The sequence below is a fragment of the Onychomys torridus genome, chromosome 2, assembly GCF_903995425.1.
Source record: "Onychomys torridus chromosome 2, mOncTor1.1, whole genome shotgun sequence".
Taxonomy (NCBI): Eukaryota; Metazoa; Chordata; class Mammalia; order Rodentia; family Cricetidae; genus Onychomys; species Onychomys torridus.
In genome coordinates, this window is record NC_050444.1 from 82,341,345 (window position 1) to 82,354,227 (window position 12,883).

Genomic DNA, 12,883 nt, shown 5'->3' on the forward strand with positions numbered 1-12,883 from the left:
GTTTTATCAAACTGATAAGGATCTGATAGAAGTAAGAGGATGAAAAATGGGCAGTAGCTGATTTTTAAAATGTTCAGAAGGGGCTCAATGGAGACCAAAGAAGCCCCAATGGGAAGTACTTGTGACTGCATAGACTGAGGATCTGAGGGTGCTGCCTACATATTGGCCTGTGCAGGTAAATGGTGTAATTAGAAAAAGACTTGTTTGAGGCTAGGGATGGCAGAGTTTCAGGATGACCCAGGACAGAGTATGGTCAAAACAACTAACTTCTATAAGAAAGCTATTAAGGGCAAGTTCCTAAGGTCATATTTGAGGTAGGGATGTGGCTAGGGAGAAAGTTGTCTTTGAAAGCAAGAAGATTATATATGAAAATATGTCCATCTGAATCATTATTATAGTCAAAATTAAAATACAGAAGACTAAATCCATGAGGTTTTAAACTCCACTTTTCAGATAAGGAATTGTTCTTTGTTGAAAACCAATTCAAACCACGTGTATATGGTTAACTGATTTTTGTCCCCTCTGTTTTATTATACTTTAACATTAATGGTCTGGGGACCAAATATTCCTGGCTCCCTTTTTCCACAACCCTGATCACAGTTTGCAGTCTAGAATAGCATACAGATGGGGTCTCTGTCAACCATTAGTGACCTAAGTAGAAGATAATTTTGATGCTGTAATACCAATCCTTTTCTTGGGTTCCCCAGAACATAGATCCTCTTTTGTGAACTATAAGGAAAAAGCTGCATTTCTTATACACACAGACACACAGACACACACACACACACACACACACACACACACACTCTATATATATGCATACATATATACATATATAGAGTGTGTGTGTGTGTGTGTGTGTGTGTGTGTGTGTGTGTGTGTGTGTGTGTGTACTGATTTAACTGTAAAGAAAAGGCATTGCCTCAAATGTGCTAAGAACACTGCTAGAATGGACAGACCTCTCCTCCCTAAATTCACAGATGATTTCTTCTTACTGCACGACAAATCATCTGGCACAGAACACATGCCACAGTACTAGATATCCAGAGCAAGAACAGTTTGCTGCCTTTGGGACTCCTCCTTATCTGAATATGACTATCATCTCCTTTTTGTTATGTGCCTCTCAACATTCTGGACAGGTGGCATTTTTTCCTTTACAGCTGGCATTGAGGTTGAGATGACATGGATGATGTGACTACCTCTTGGTTATCTCATGAGTTAACTACCTTTGCTCTTTCTTTTAATTTTCCCTACTGGAGAAAACAAACAAACAAACAAACAAGACACTGTTGACAATTTCCCTAAATTACTAGGATAATTGGGTATGAGGCTGTTCAAGACTCTAGGGAGAGAAAGAAGCTAGGATAACAAACGATGTAAGCCCAGGACAATCCTCACGATGGTTTGGCAGTTACCAAGGGGAGAGTTCCTTTCTTCAAATGCTTTATGGCAACTTGGATAAAGCATCATATGATACTTATAATGATCTGCTTATGACAAATCGGACACATGGATTCATGGAAAAGTACCATTTAGGTGGCTGTTGGAAGAGAATTCTGTTAGGCAATGATGCATCCAGCAACCTAGGAAAGCTAGTATTCCATGGCTTGTATCCCATTGGCCCGGAAATGAAGTGGCTTCATCCTGCTGACAAAGACTGTGAAGAGAAGGTGTCAGAAACAAACGCTCATGTACCTGTGGTGGCTGTGGTACTGACGGTTTTGGTCCGGATGCTGGGAGCAATTCCAGAGAGGTAGATAATGAAATCAGTACTAGGGGGAAGCCCTGAGATGCGGGCAGTTCGTTCAGCACCAGATATATTATGTTCTGCCGTCTGCAGCAACCTATTGGAATCAATAATTTCAATAGTAAACATGTCGAAGATCCCATCGGTCGCTGTCCAAGAGAGATTGAAGCTCTCAGGAGTGACGTCAGAAACAGTTAAGTTTCCAATTTCAGGTTCTTTGGCTGAAAAATGAGAGGGTAAGAGAGAAGAAACAAATTGATTAGCTGTTTGGCTGTATTTTGAAGTGGAGGTGGTTAATAAAACCATGCCTGGGGAGAAAGATCTAATAGTTCAAGGTTACAGCGATTCAAAGCAATGCTACCAGTAAAAGTCAGTGCCAATGAAAGAGAAAAGGGTTTTGTTAAGAGCAAAAATGAACAAAGACAGGTACAGCATTAGATTTTTTTGCTCTGCATTTGCCACTTATGGTCAGGCCTGGCAAGATACTTCAGGACAGGCTGACTTGTCTCAGTGGGAATGGCTTCATCTTAACTGGACCTGCCTCCAAGAGCCCTGCCTCAGGGTCATTGGCCATCAGTCAAAAGATATGAGGCCTGACAGCTTCTAGGCTCTTGAGCTGCACCCAGGGACCAAGATTACTTGGATTCCTGCTTTAGCCATCTTTGCTCTGAGAGAGTGTCCATCTATCTAAATGAGTACTAAGTAATTCTAACACCATGGTCCTCCCTGGGTGGAACCTTGAGGCTTCTGATTTTGTCACTTGAAAGGATCCACCCACCTCACAATGTAACCCTTGGTAATTTTTCATAATTTAGATAAGGGACAGCCAGCCGTTCTCATCATCTGTTAAAATAGCATGTCCTCTCTTCCTTGTGTCTATGTGGGCCAAGAAGGCTAGTCCTTCATTGCCAGCCAAGACAGCTGAGCCAAGCAGTTCAGACAGCCCATTTTAGCCAAGAAATAGCATGTCGCCTAAGAGATGTCCTGCCAATGCTTTTGCTTTTCTGAGTGATAACAATATAGCATGTAGAAGGTGCACATGGGAGATGTTTGTGTACCTGTGCAGTAAGGAGTAACACCCCCTAATTTCAGTGACACAGATGAGTTACGGCCCTTCCCCTCCATGGGCTAACTAATTAGAGACAAGAATGCTACTACCATAAAACAGAATACAGATGCCATCCAAACCACAAGATCTGCAGGAAAGATCAGAAGTGGTGGGTGATTGCTCTGCCTTCTGGGAAGGAGTAGTTTATGGATGTCAGAAAGAACTCAGAGGAACATTCAGGAAAGCCTCAACTGCAATCTCCGGGCATTCTGAGGTCACTGTCCACATAGTGGTTGCCTGTGTTTTGGGTATGTTTCAGTGACAGTGCTCACAATGAGTGAGGCAAAATCACAGAGCTGTCCTTTTGAATCAATAAAGATGTAAAAGTTTGCTGTGAGAGTTTAGTCATAGTGACTATGTAAAAAGGGGAGGCAGTCTCATGGAAAACAACTACTCATCAGGGCATACTGTAAAATGAGCTGTGGAAAACAGGGTAAGGGAGAGCTGATCACTTGGGCAGACTCCCAGGGACCATTGACTGCTTTATAACTGGAATAGTATGATGAGCAAACCAGAATGCACCACTGGTGTTAGGGTTGAGAACTTGCCATTCAAGGACCAATGTTTCAGGGAACAACCCTTGGTGCACAGAGCAAAATTGGGATATTGGTACTGTTACATTTGTAGCCTGGGATACTCCTTTCTCCTAGGCCTACTGAGTGTCCTCCTACTAAAAAAAGTTCTCTTCAGTATATCCTCCAGCCATCATTGTAGGATGTTTCCTCTCCTTGGTCAGCTACTTAGTAATTTGGTGTTCTAACAATGACTCAGCATCTGAGACAGTTGCCTACAGGAGGGTAATTCCGTTCTCTTGTTCTGCTCACTTAGTTTAAAAGAATCATTGGTTAAGTGTAAGCACTGTAGGACCAATCTCTAGGGGGGATTTTGAAATAGTGCAGCATCGTTTTCAAACAACAAAAGAGTCTCTAAAATAAATGGTATGTTCTCTATCAAAATTTACATGTGAGGATGGGCGTTTTCTTTGTCAGGCTTAGAGATGGGAGTTAAAACCAACAAGCTGGTTCCCCAAAGGCCTTTATGCAGAGATGTCATTGGAGGATTTCCAGGTAAATCATGAGAGTGGATGCTGGAGGCCAGAAGGAGCAGTATCTTACATGCCTCATCATTGTTGTGGCCAAGGCATTTGGATGAAGGAACAGCTCACAGAGAGGGCTCTGAGCAAGCATCATGCATGAAAGGGATTCAGCCATGGAGAAAAGCTAATTCTCTTGCCACCTCTTAGACTCTAGAGACTTAGAGAGAGAGAAATCGAGAGCAGGGAACCATGAGGACTGAGCATGGGCATGGAAGAAGATACCTGTGGAGGCATCAGCAGAGAGCATCGGTGTTCTATAACCCTGGATCACCCCATAGATGGAGACTCTATAAGGAGTGGCAGCCTTGAGACCCGGGATTTCCACAGCCCTGAGGCTACCGGGCACTGTGAGATTCTGAGCAGCTTCCACATTGTTGGCCTCCTGCACCTGAATGACAAAGTACTCATAGGCCAGGTCACCTGTAGTCCAGTTGAGTGTGAGGCCATTCCAGCTGACCTCAGGCACGGATAAGCTTCCCAGATGAGGGAGCTCCTCTGGAGAAGGCAGAGAGGTTTCTGTCAGTGATGTAAATCAAGCAAGAAAGTCAAATGCCCCACAACCCAACTCCAGGAAAACAAAACGGGGAGAGAAAGAATGCTTTGTTTTGGTTTTGGTAACTCCTGGTCTCTGGGTATTTTTGTATTCAGATTTTGCTACTCTGGTTACAGTTTTGTTGAAGCATTGAAAATAGTCAGAAAAGGAAAATTTGCATCATGCCTCCATGAAAGGCAGAAACGTGGAAGTCTCCAGGAATGCACAGCCAGTGGCTATAGGAAACAGGGAAAAGATGGGGTTAGGGAGGGCATGAGGAAGTAGGAGTAGTTAAAAGCACAGGATTTGGAGGTCCATAGACCTGGGTTAGAATTCTGACACAGGTATTGTCAAGTTGTGTCATCTTGTTTTCTCTCTGAGCCTTCAATTTTAAATAGAACTAACTGACAGCACCACATCAAGAGGTTCTATGATGATTATTTGATATTTATCATCGTCTTCATATCATACATTGAGCATAGCAAGTGTCTGATAAACGGCAACATCAAAAATTGAGCCTGTGGATGAATTTTGGGACATCGCAGTCATGTGGGAGAGGATGACTTCCCTTGTTTTATTACTTGAGGTAAAAGACCATATGGTGGCTGGCTACCTGCACTGCACCGGGGCTTCTGAAACATGCACTGTCTCAAGTTCTGACAAACCTTCTGGTTTACCTCTGAGCTTTTCTTGGCTTGGCTCTCACCCTCCCACATTCTTAACCTTTGGCATGAAGCATGTGTCACAAAGGCAAGATTGGGTGAAATGAACTTTTAATTAAAAGTAACTCTGTGTTGCTTAGTAAATGGTGCAAAGCAGGGCCCACTATTAGTTTTGTTTTACTATGTAAGAAGGATATTTAATGTGGTCATTACTGCTGATTAGGAAATTCGGGGTAAGGAAAAATTCCTTGTTTTGGATTCGGTACAGTCTCAGGCTCTCTGTCTGAGAGAGAGGGAGGAAGGAGTGTGTTTATATGTATGCAGTTGTGTGTACAAATGTGCAGGAGGCCAGAGTTGGCATCAGGTTTCTTCTTCAATCACTCCCCACCTTAACTTTTGACAGGGTCTCTCACTGAATCTGGAGTACTCCGGTTCAGATAGACTGGCTTTCCAGCAAACATCAAAGATCTTCTTGTGTCCATTCCCTCATCTGGGACAGCTATATATACCTCTGTATGATTATGCAGGTGCTGAGGGTTGAACTCTGGTCCTCATGCTTGAGAGGCAAGCCCTTTACAAACTGAAGTGCATGCTTATCTCTTCACCTTCTTAAAATGGAAGTAGCCATGAGTTAGAAGTTGGGGAGGAATTTATCTGCAGAGGTCTCAACTTTTTTTTAAAAAGAGGATAAATCTTGTTCTGAAGTGTCCCAGGATTCTTCAAGGTAGGTGTCTCACACAAAGCTGAGGCTTTTCTTGAGGGACTGGGGACACTCACTGAGAACTGTTTATCTGATGTATAGAAGACTTCACTGGGAAATCCCTCTTACTAAAGGAGTTGTGCATCTTCAGACCAAGGCTTGCAGACTATAAATGCCAGTCATCAGCATCTCCAACCCAGATCATACACCTCAGAGGCCCTGCATTTTATCTCAACACAGTGTATAAGACAAAATGATAACATGGCCAACTTAGGTAAATGATTGCTATCATTTTCCTTATATCTGGCATGTGTGTACTTCTCAGCAATAGCCAAATTTACTTTATATATATATATATATATATATATATATATATATATATATATATATATATTTAAGTATATATATATGTATATATATGTATGTATGTGTGTGTGTATGTATGTATGCATGTAAACTGGTGGTTTGAATTAGGTGTTTGGTGGCATTGTCAAAATACTAAGCAGTGAAGAGGGGCCAGCATTAAAGCTTTATCACCATAGATTTGCAGCCCACTTGGAAGCTATTTCTGGACCCATTATAAATAGCACACAGCTTTCTGTGATAGATGGAACAGTATATTTTTAAGGGACAAATTGAGATGAATTGCTTTTTTTCTTCAGTTTAAATGAACAACATTGAACGTAATGCACTGTTGCTTCTAGGAAATGTTCTTATCCCAAGGGTCTTTTATAGAGAGAGTCTTGGATAATTTCTGCCCAAGATGGCTAGATCATTTCCCAGATCTGAAGAGATCTGACTAGGAACTGGGTATTACTTAATGCCTCTGAGGGCAGTAATGAAAAGACTTCTTTAGAAAGTCTGTTCCCCTGTGTTGGAAACCTGCTGCCTGTTCTGTTCCTTACTGTGGTTGGCTTTACAACTGTGGAGACTATTCTTGCTTGTCAACTTCATATCTGGAATTATGTAAAACCCAAGCAGCTGGGTACACCTGTGAGGGTTTTTTTTCCCTTAATTAAATAATTTGAAGTTGGAAGACTCTTTCAATCCTGATCTTTTGAGGTGGGGGGATTTAGCTTTCATCTGGGCCATTCCTTCTGCTGGCAGCCTGTATAAAGCACACAGGGGAAGATTACACTCTCTTCCTGCTTCCTCTCACTCTCACTGGCAAGTTCATTCCATCACTGGCATTAGAGCCAAGTATTTCAGGATTCCAGTCTATACTAAAGGCCAGTTGAGACATTCAGCTTTGTGGACTGAACCATTACGGATTCTTGGACCTTCTGTTGGTAGATAGCCACTGTTGGATTACAGCTTGTAAGCCATTCTAATAAATTCCATATATATATTCATTCATTTTATAAGTTTGGCTCCTCTAGAGGACCCTGAATAAAACAACTATGAACTTAGTTGTTCCCAGTTCAACACTGCCTACATGATGGACACTTTGTCAAGAGCTTTCATTTCTTAGTTTACCTATTTCTCACAGCAAGGGTTTAAAGCAGGGACATTACTTTTGTTTTGAAGAGGAGAAAAGAAGGTCCAGGGATACAAAGCGATACACCCAGAAATAATATTCCGCCTGTAATATGGAAGTTTAGCCTAGACCTGCTAAATCACAGATTCATGTCACTTGCAATCATATTCAGGTAAGACTTCTAACCTATGAGAATTTTTTTCCCTACTCTAAGAACAGGCTGGCATATATCACATCTCTGGTCCAGAAGTGTCCTGTCCCTGTTATGACCTCTGCAACAAGTGGCTTAGTGTGGAGGTCCCTGATTTTGCCATGCAGTGTGACTGTGAAGGGAATACCAGCCCTGAGGCCTTGGATTTCTGTGGAGTATAGGCTACCAGGAATAGTGAAGGGGTGAGTCCCTTTTGCATGTCCAGTTTCCTGGACCCAACTGATAACTAACTGGTCATAAGTCCTGTCTGGTGTGGTCCAATCAAGGCTGAGAGCATCTCAGCTAAGCCTGTTACTGTGAGGTTTCCCAGACCTGGAAATTCCTCTGTGTGAGGACACAGAGGGAGGGAATTACTAAAAAGGGAACTGCATTCTGGGATTCAGGTGAGATGGAGTTTGGCTGAAGTTGGGATGAGCTGTTTGGTTGATGCTGACTACAGATGTGTTATTTGCTTCAGTACTGAGCATACTCCTGTGGTTGGCAATAAAGCCACGTTTTCTTTCAGTCTTTGGAAATGAAAGACAGTTTTTGGAATTGCTAAAAAGTTCCATTCTTGACACACAAATAGGGTTATGGGAAGCTCTTAGGCAGTCTTAGAATGAGCTCAGATCAATTTTTATTTTTCACTTCCAAATTGTGCTTTCCAGCTTCTTAGCTGTTATAATTAAAACTTACTTTGCAAGAGAAGTCACTTCTCATTTTTTTTTTTTTTTAAAGAAGACAAGGTGGAATTTTCCATGTAGCTAGCTATGAGGATTAGTGCAGGAGCTGGCCAAATAATGGATAAGACATTTGGAAAAAAGCAAGAATGATTCACTGGCACTTCCCCAACACGGAAGGGGATAAGCCCCGTTTATAGACTTGATTCCTTGGGAGCAGAGACAAGAGTGGGGGGAAAAGGATTGAATGAGTCTAGAATACCTGTCAAGACTTCAATATAGAGAGGGGCCGTGCTGAAGTCCTGAGTGACCCCTCGGATGGTGATGTGATATCGAGTGGCTGCTTTGAGCCCAGGCAGGTCCACTGACCTCAGTCCTCCAGGGACTGTGAAGTTCTGGACAGGCTGAGCCTTGTCAGCCTCTAGCACCTGAATGAAAAAGTTCTGATAGGCCCCTTCTGGAGCAGTCCAGTTGAGCTTGAGGGCATCCCAGCCCACCTCAGTGACAGAGACTTCTCCCAAATCGGGAGTTTTCCCTAGAGAAGGACAGAGAATGGGTTTAAACTGCATTGTAAGATCCACAGAATCCTGAACACAAACAGGCTTCGTATCCCCTGAAAACATGACTTTCTTTAGACAAACATGCACCGTGCAAGTTCTAAAGCTTTAGAAAGAGCTGAAGAAGGGTGTAGGGGAGTATTTGTTTTCTTAGATTATGGAGGAATTGTCCTAAATTTCAGGGAATTCAGGAATCAATTCTGTGGCTAATTTCTTTTTGGCTGCAGCCAAATGTAGAGTCACAATGCCTGGTTTATGTGGACTGTCCCAGATGATGTACTCCACACAACAGCAATGTGTTACTTATGTGAAATGTTAAGGTGGCCTTGGAATTGTGTTACTTGATGGCCTGGCTATCCAGCATCAGACCCCATGGCATGATAGCTTCTGGTGGACATAGCCATTCCAAAGTTCATGGTGTGTGATTATCCTTGGTCAGTTTCCTGTTGGGAAAATCAGAAGCTTTAGGTATGAAGGTAGAAAGTACCTGTGGAGGCCTCAGCAGAGAGCACTGGTGTTCGAGAGCCTCGGGCTACCCCATAGATGGAGACTCTATAAGGAGTGGCAGCCTTGAGACCCGGGATGTCTGCAGCCCGGAGGTTGCCAGGTACTGTGAAGTTGTGAGCATCCTCCACCTTGTTGGCTTCCTGCACCTGAATGACAAAGTACTCATAGGCCAGGTCATCTGCAGTCCAGTTGAGTCTAAGGCCATCCCAGCCCGCCTCAGTCACGGTGAGATTTTCCAGGGAAGGCGCTTGTTCTGAACAATGACAGAGACAAGGTCAATTATATTATTCCTCAAATGCTTGCCCTTTAAGAACTCAACGAATCAATTGGCCAAAGCCAGTAGAGTCTGCGCCAAGCTGCTGTCACCGAATCCCCAGCAGTGCTGTCCTCATAAAATGCAACAAATAGGTTAGTCTGGTACTGACTTTGCCTTTGTACATAGCTGTGTTTTCTCTTGGAAATACATTTTCCTATTGAAAAGTGTTCTAGAAAACTCTAGACAGGTGTTAGGTAGACTCCACACTTCAGTTTCCAGTCGACAAAGTAATTTTCATTATAAAGTAGGCTCAGCTGGTCTTGGGTCGCTGCCCAGCACTTTGTACTTTGCATTCCCTTACATCTGCTTAGGTTTCTTGTTGTGCTGCCTCGACCTCTCCTGAAAGGTCTGACGCAGTTTAGTTTGGACCTTTCAGTTTCTAGGGCTCAGATCAATTTTCTCAAACCACTCCAGTGAATAGTAGAGATAAGTTAATATTACTGCTAAGGCTGAACCAAGACAGCTGGCCTGCTTTTGAAATGCCATTCCTTATTGGCTGGGACCGGGGAGAAGCAATTTATTAGGCTCTGTTATAATTGGATATATCATCTTTGTCTTCAGAACACAGAAATGTGGCCGTCTCTTTTGTCTGAATCTGCCTTAAGGAGTCATTTGCCTGTACCGAGTTTAAGTGGACTGTGCGTGACCTGCAGACAAAGATCTCTCTGAAAACAGATCCTGAAATTGGGAGGGTAGGAACCGCCTTTGCTCCTTTGAAAAAACAAGTCATTTTTTTCCTGTTTACATGGCTGCTGATTTCAAATAAGCCCTACATGACCATGAAAATAGCCTTGTAACTTGGAAAAGCTAGCCTGCAAATTGACAGAGGTCGTTCAGTCAGTAGGAAATACCCATTGTGTCTCTAGAATCTAATTCAGTTTTTCCAGTCATCTCCTATTACTAATGGTACAATGCTTCAGATTTCTTTTTTAAGACATGGGTACATGAACTAGGACAAACTAGTGGGGTACATCTGGCTTGATGCCTAATTTGAGAGTTAGTAGGCTCATACCAACCTTTACATTTGGAAATCATTGATTTAAAAAAATTCAATGAATATTTCATAATGTGTATAAGTCAGATGAAATTCAAATTTTTTGTGCTAAAATGGAGCTTTAGTGAAACATAACTACACATTTTCACTTCTAATGGCTGATGGCTGCTTTTGTGTTGAGATACCATGACTGAGTAACTGTCACAGAGATGCCCTGGCCACTAAAGTCTAGAGTATCATCTGTCCTTGTATAGAAAACATTTACTTATAACACCTAATATTGGACTACAGTCTCTGTATTCTTCTTTTAACCCAAATTCACGTCATGGAGCACATGTCCAAGTTCTTAGCCACCCACACATGCTCCCTATGAGGGAGATCTCAAATTCAAGGTGATATATATGGATTTGGGAGACATGAAGAAGGTCAGTTACGCTTAAACCTATGTGCCCTTGTGAGGCCAGAATCAGAGCCTCCAAACATGATTACATTTTTTATTTTGGGACTTAAGCCAGCTCAACTCTCAGTTTGCCTTTCTCAAGTATTCTAAACGTCCTTATGTGGAAAGAGATGTAAGGCAAGCTGATACCTAAGCAAAACAAAACAAAACACAAAAATCCAAGCTAGCTGCTTCTGCTCCCACTCTTCTTCTTAGCTCATTTTCCTCCTTTTCTTTCTTCTCTTCCTGTCCAAAAACACTAATCAGAAACTTAGCTGGCATTGTGAATTGACACCATGTTGTGGACGAAGTCACAACCTTTCCTCTCCAGGTGTTTGTCTTAAGCTTGTCTTTCATCATGATGTAAATCATATTGTTCCTATGAAAAGGATTTTGGATGTGAGGCTGTGCGCAGTATAGGGAGAATTGCCTGATGTGGAGGAGGAGGAGGAAGAGATTCGGGATCACCACAGGTGAAGCTGTTAGAGCGCTCACAGATACAAAGAGAGGAGGAACCACACATTAGAGCATGGCTCTTCCTGCTGAGACTCCTTTCATCTCTAGACTTCGGGTTTTGTCTGTGTCACCAATGCTCCAACTTGGTGACCCTCACACTGTACTTTACCTCTGTCAAGCACAGTAGTTATGGTTCTCAGCTTCCATCTAGTTTGGCTATCTATTCTCCACCTTTCCCCCCCTTTTTCCATAGGTATATCAAGAAAGATCTGGGAGTTGTTAGATGTGAGTGGTGTGTGGTCACATCTAAAATGGATGCTGTTGGCAGACCACCCCTGACCTGGCTATCAAACACGGGCTCAGATAAGTAAAGAGTGAAACTTCATTAATAAACTGAGATGAATGACAGTTATGGGAGAGGTGTGTGGGATGCTCTGAATAAGGATGCAGCAGGACAGTTGAAGTCGGGACTGGAAAGCTGTATGTAAGTGCTGACTCTTCATTTCCAGTATGAATGATGCATTTATGGGCTCACTGCACCCTCAGCCAAGGGTTCCCATTGCCTGCTTGCACCCCAGCTTTCCTGGCATCTCATGATGAAAAGGCTATTGTTATTCTCTCACAGCTGTGCTTTGGAATTTACCCTCTGAGCAATGTCAGTGGGGCTAGAAAATCAGAATTTCCAAATCTTGTGTCATCTGCGCTCAAAGTGGGCTGAGCAGCTGCAGTGAGGAATTTCTGGCCGTGTCTTCAGCCCTTCAGATTCCCACCATCGTATAGATGGTGGTCACCACTGGTTGGCAGCCCGCTTTTTTTTATTTGTGAGAGAATGATTCTTTCACAGCAAGGGGAAGGTTAAATGCAAGTCTGAAGATCACAGCAAGGCTGCAAATGGATCCATGCTCATTTTCTAGAGATAACATAGTTGAAATATAAAGTCTTGACTGTCCTGAAGCTTTCTGGTGACTCTTAATAAATACCAAGAATGGAGCTAAAGCTCCTGAATGTCCATACTTTACAGCTGTCCCCATGAGGCCTTAAGCCTTAGAACCCACTGTTTTTCTACTTGGGCACACAGCCCAGCCAAGCTTATTTCATGACTGTATAGCATCCCATGACTCCAAGCCTCACAGATGCTGTTCTACCTTTTGGAAATGAGACTGCACCCTCCCCACTCACCCTTCCTTTTGCTCTGTGAAGACTCAGCCCAGTAACACCTCTTCTGAGACTACTCTGACTCTTTGTTCCCTTTGGCAGTTGGGTGATGGGGACCTGCCTCTACCCTCTTCCCTGCCTCTGCAACAGTAAAATGACATCCCTTGAGTTTTGGGTCCATCTTTCTAACTGCAGTGCATTGTTTCTAGTGTCCTTCTATCCTGAATGTGCCCCTATTCTGTCTGACTCGGCAGGCAATCAGTATAT

At 42.8% G+C, this 12,883-nt stretch overlaps 1 protein-coding gene across 1 annotated transcript in view; it reads right to left on the reverse strand.

Moving 5' to 3' along the window:
• Tnc (tenascin C) overlaps positions 1-12,883 on the reverse strand; it is an 88,773-nt gene that overhangs the window by 32,893 nt on the left and 42,997 nt on the right. The window contains 4 exon segments of the mRNA XM_036179336.1: positions 1,696-1,968; positions 4,174-4,446; positions 8,455-8,727; positions 9,237-9,509. Coding sequence (XP_036035229.1) covers positions 1,696-1,968; positions 4,174-4,446; positions 8,455-8,727; positions 9,237-9,509 — 1,092 coding nt within the window.